Source organism: Parus major, chromosome 23 (genome assembly GCF_001522545.3).
Source record: "Parus major isolate Abel chromosome 23, Parus_major1.1, whole genome shotgun sequence".
Classification (NCBI taxonomy): domain Eukaryota; kingdom Metazoa; phylum Chordata; class Aves; order Passeriformes; family Paridae; genus Parus; species Parus major.
Window position 1 is genome coordinate 1,908,539 of NC_031791.1, and position 4,909 is coordinate 1,913,447.

At 56.1% G+C, this 4,909-nt stretch overlaps 2 protein-coding genes across 4 annotated transcripts in view; one reads left to right on the plus strand and one right to left on the minus strand.

The window, feature by feature from the left end:
- The window catches only part of ZBTB8B (zinc finger and BTB domain containing 8B), an 11,207-nt gene extending 7,084 nt beyond the window's left edge, over positions 1-4,123 (minus strand). The window contains exons 1-3 of one of the 3 annotated variants that reach the window (XM_015649079.3): positions 4,078-4,123; positions 2,426-3,328; positions 2-180 (exon numbers count right to left, since the gene is read on the minus strand). In XM_015649079.3, the coding sequence (XP_015504565.1) occupies positions 2-180; positions 2,426-3,326 (1,080 nt within the window). In that variant the 5' untranslated portion in view covers positions 3,327-3,328; positions 4,078-4,123. The other 2 variants (XM_015649081.3, XM_015649077.3) reach the window with 2 other exon arrangements.
- Positions 4,124-4,171: 48 nt separating this feature from the next.
- The window catches only part of BSDC1 (BSD domain containing 1), a 7,402-nt gene continuing 6,664 nt past the window's right edge, over positions 4,172-4,909 (plus strand). Inside the window, exon 1 of the mRNA XM_015649105.2 lies at positions 4,172-4,248. Within this exon, the coding sequence (XP_015504591.1) occupies positions 4,238-4,248 (11 nt within the window). The 5' untranslated portion in view covers positions 4,172-4,237. The remainder of the gene's footprint in view (positions 4,249-4,909) is intronic.

The following is a 4,909-nucleotide window of genomic DNA, read 5'->3' on the forward strand; positions in this document are numbered from 1 at the left end:
CGCTGAGCGCGTGGCTGCGCAGGTGCTCCTGGCGCGTGAAGCGTTTCCCGCAGGTGTCACAGGGGTACGGCCTCTCCCCGGTGTGAGAGCGGATGTGGCGCTTGAGAATCCCCTTCTGCTTGGCCGTGTAAGGGCAGAACGGGCACTTGTGCAGCTTGATGGGCACCACCAGCACGTCACCTTGGGGATAAAAACACACTGGGTTAGCTCAGGCACCGCTGCTCACGATGCTCGTCCTGCTCGCTGGGTTTTCCTCCTCTTCCCCGTGCTTGGATCACCTGGGATTTCCTCAGCTTGTGGCACTGCAGGATTCATCCAACTGCCCTGGAAAATCAGCCTGAGTGCTGCTCACGACAGCACAATGTTAATTTTATTTTAGGGAGCGTTTTAATTAAGTATTAAAAAATCTGCTTTTAGTGAAGTGGGGTCTCTGCTCCATCTCAGCCATTTCCTTTTTTTATTATTAAACCATTAGCGTTAAACAGCACCAGAAATGAAAACCTTTAACACAATCTGCAGGCAGGAACAGCACAGTTTGTCCATGTGTTTTCAAATTTAGATATGAAAATACGACTCCTTGTTCCTACTGCTTTCCTGTTGGGAATAATGAGATGTAAGACTCCAATATATTTCCTGACAATATTTGACTGTTCCTAAAACCAAACCACAAGGAATACACAATTTATGGAGTCAGGTGCAAAATCAGAATTAAATTTGAAGATCCCATTTTACAGAAACATGGGCATTGCCAACTTTTCCAGCACCAGCCCAGCTTCCCTTCCAGCAGAAAGGTGGAGATGTGATGCCAAAGGATTAATTTTCCCTGTTCCAGGGAAATGCTTTGTGTGTCAAGCAGGTGAGGCTGCAGAGCATTCTTTATATTAAGGTTTATCCAACTATCAAAAAAGGTGTGTCTGGTATTAATGATGTGAGAGAGAGTCGGCTCAGCCCAGTTTGGAGCTTCCCAAGGGATTGCAAATCCCTGCTGGGCATTTAGAGCTTCATTAAAACCCCAACCAACCCAGTTCTTAGTCCTGAATTGCTTCCAGTGCTCTACAGGCACCTGTGTCCCCTCCTTCTGCTATGAAGGATGACTGGAACAGAGGTGGACACTTAAAAAAGTGATATTTATCTCATCTCTTCACCTGAGTGCACCATTCTTTTATCAGGACTTTATATTTTCTCATTTCTGGTGCCTTGTGAAGAAGCTGAGGCAGCAGCACCACTAAAAACTGAGAAACTCCCACTCTCCTCACTGCTACAAAGTCCTGCTTTAGCACAGAAACAGAAGGAAAATTTGGTTTCTTTTCCCTCACTCCTACTCAAAACCCATCTCCCACTAACATTTCTGACACACTGTCAGGACTCCTGATGTTCCCTATCAAACTCTGGAAGCATTTCCCTTTTAATGACTCATGAACAGCCTGGAGATGTTGAGAGAGGGGAAAAAAAAAAAGGAGTAAAATTTGTGTGTTGGATGTTCTTGCCTTGCCACATGTCAAAAAGCAGCAGTGTGAGTGGTGACAGCCCTGCTCTGAGAGTAAACCTGGATTTGTGATTTTATCAGTGCCCTGTTTGATAGCAGTGAGAGGATTTGTCACTTTTATTGGCTCTAAGGTCACACAGGCAGCTTGAGCTGGAGATGACAGGAAAATAAACTGGCTACAATCAGTGCCAGCCCTGTGGCACTCACGGTTTGTGAGAGCCACCTCCTGTCCTCAAAAAGCTGTTTGGACAAGGCACTTATGAAAAACCAGATGAAATGCCCAAATCTTTAATTATCCACATCAGGAGAAATGCACACTGGCACGATTTTCTTCTTCTCCAGGTGCCTGACAATGCTGCCAGGAAATATTCCTGAGATATTCCAACTGTGCCAGGCTAGGGGCAGCTGAAAAGTGAAAAAAGCCTCATCTTTATGCTAAACCATGGCATTGAAAGCTTTCAGTGCTCCTAAAGGACTCGTAGAAATCCCTCAGTGTTGGATAAAACTGATTCCTGCAGTCTGAAATTGCAAGCAGGAGCAAACAGAGCAGCACTGGCAGGAGCTGTGATGGGATGAGCTCCTCCAGCTGCACCAGGTCCTGCAGCAGATCCCTCCTGTGGCAACTCAGCTCCTGTTGGGTTGCTCTTTGTGACCATCAGGAGTGAAAAATTCCTTTTAAAAACGGATCTGCCATTCAGTGAGGTCCCAGTGAGTTTGTTTATTAAAAAAGAATCACCCCCAGCGCAGCCTGGGGCTGTCAGGAATGCTCACCTGCTACAGCTGCACCGAACAAACGAGTACAGCTGCTTTAAAAGTGCACAACAAGAGTTTATTTCACCATGCCAAAATATTCTTGAACAAGGAGTAACAAAAAAAAAGCTGCCCAACAAAGCTGTTCCCTCCTCCACTTCACAGCCTGCACCCCCTGAGTCCTCTCACCTGTGTCCTCACCATACCAGTCGCTGTGAATGTCCATCATGGAGCTCACGGCTACTCCTGCATCCTCAGCCCTACCCTCAAATCCCCGGACAAAGTGATGCACCACGTCCTCCTTCCTCGGGGCCGAGCTGTTGCGCAGCAGAGCCTCCAGGAACTGCTTCATGTGGTAATTATTGCACAGCTCCACGGGCTGCCCCTCTTCCATCTGCTCCAGCGATATCGGCGTGGGATACTGCGGCAGCCGCTCGCCCACCTCCACCTCCACCTCGTCGGGGTCGAATTCCACCTTGGGTTGCACCACTTTGGGCAGCTCTGAGTCGCTGCTCAGAGGGTCCCTGGCCACCAGCTCCAGGGGGTGGCAGCTGCTGCAGTCCCCGCAGGGAGGGTCCTGCTGGCACCCCGGGATCCTCTCCTTCTCCTGCAGGGAGGACACGGAGGCAGAGCTCTTGGAGCCCAGGGAGGTGCCCTCCCTGGCTGAGCTGCCGCTGTCAGCCTGGTAAAAAGCCGCTTCCCTCTCGATTTTCCTGCAGATGTCCAAGGAGGACCTGATGTAGGTTTTGCAGAAGTTGACCACGTCGGTCATCTGCAGGTAGCTGGCGGCGGACATCACCTCGATCACGTTCTCCCCGCACAGATCCAGCTTCCCGGAGTAGAGGAAATCCAGGATGATGGAGAAAGCCTCGGAGGTGACGATGTCCAGCGAGGCCGTGCTGTGCCGCCCGCTGTCCTGGATGTAGTGGATGAGCAGCGCTCGGAAGTAGCCGCTGTTGGCGAACAGGATGTTCTTGTGGGCTTTGAAGATCCTGCCCTCCACGATGATGCTGCAGTCGCAGAAGAAATCCCGCTTGCGCTGCTCGTTCAGCTCCCCCAGCAGCTTGGTGTAGTAGGACTGCACCTCCATGGCTGTGCCGGGAACAGAGAGAGCCGTCAGCACCGGTACACCGGGTATACCGGGTACACCGGGCACACCGGTACCGCGGGGACACCGGGCATCCCGGCACCGCCACCCCCGCCCGGCGCTGCGGGGACACCGCCGGTACCGAGACAGGAGGAGCCGCGCTCCGGAGCCACCGCCGAGGATCGTCCTACCCAGCCCCGGGGGTCCGTCCCGCCCGGTACCGGGGGTCACACACCCCTCCGAGGACCGTCCCGCCCGGTACCGGGAGTCTCGCATCCCCCCAAGGTCCGTCCTGCCCGGTACAGCATCCCCAGGAACGCCAAGGACCGCCCTGCCCGGTCCCGGGATATCCCACCGCGCCAAGAGCCGCCCTGCTCGGTACCGGGATATCCCACCGCGCCAAGAGCCGCCCTGCCCAGTCCCGGGATATCCCACCGCGCCAAGAGCCGCCCTGCTCGGTACCGGGATAACCCACCGCGCCAAGAGCCGCCCTGCTCGGTACCGGGATATCCCACCCCTCCAAGGACCGTCCTGCCCGCCACCCACCGGGTGTTCCTGAGCACCAAGAACCGTCCTTCCCAGTACCAGCATCCCCGGGAACGCCAAGGACCGACCTGCCCGGTACTGGGACCCTGCCTTGCGCGGTACTGGAACCCCGCCTTGCCCGGTACTGGGATCCCGCCCTGCCCGGTCGTGGGGTGCCCCGGAACGCGTCGCCGCCCACCCTGAGGATCGCTCGGTGCCCATCGCTCACCTCCGCCCGGCCCCGCTCCCGGCCCCGCTCCCTGTCCCGCCCGGCCGCCGTACCCGGGCCGCGCCCCCGGGGCGGGGTCAGGAAGTGACGTCAGAACGGCTCCGGGGCGGGGCCCGCGGGGTGAGGGGTCGGTAAATATTGGTGACGTCACACCGCCAAGATGGCGGAGGGGTGAGAGGGGCACGGCCGGGGGGCGGTGGGATCGGGACCGGGACCGGGATCGCAGTGGGGATGGGCGGCGGCGAGGGGGGAGCCGGGGCGGGGCTGGGGCTTGGGGGACGGAATGTGGGGTCAGGGTCTGGATCTGTGTTTGGAGTCAGGATCTGGAGTCCGGCTCTGAAGCTGCTGTTTGGATCTGGGATCTGGGGTCTGTGTGTGAGATCGGGATCGGGATCTGGGGTCTGGATCTGAGATCGGGGTTGGGATCTGGGGTCTGGATCTGGGATCGGGGTCTGGGTCTGTCTGTGGGATCGGGATCGGGATCTGGGGTCTGGGTCTGGGATCGGGATCTGGGGTCTGGGTCTGGGATCGGGATCTGGGGTCTGGGTCTGGAATCGGGATCGGGATCTGGGGTCTGGGATCGGGATCGGGATCTGGGGTCTGGGATCGGGATCGGGATCTGGGGTCTGTGTGTGGGATCGGGGTCCGGATCTGGGTCTGGATCTGGGATCGGGATCTGGGATTAGGATCGGGGTCGGGATCTGGGATCTGTGTATGGGATCGAGATCTGGGTCTGAGGTCTGTGTGTGGGATCAGGATCGGGATCTGGGATCGAGATCTGAGATCAGAATCTCGGGTTTGAATCTGCAGTCTAGCTCTGGCTCTGGGTTTG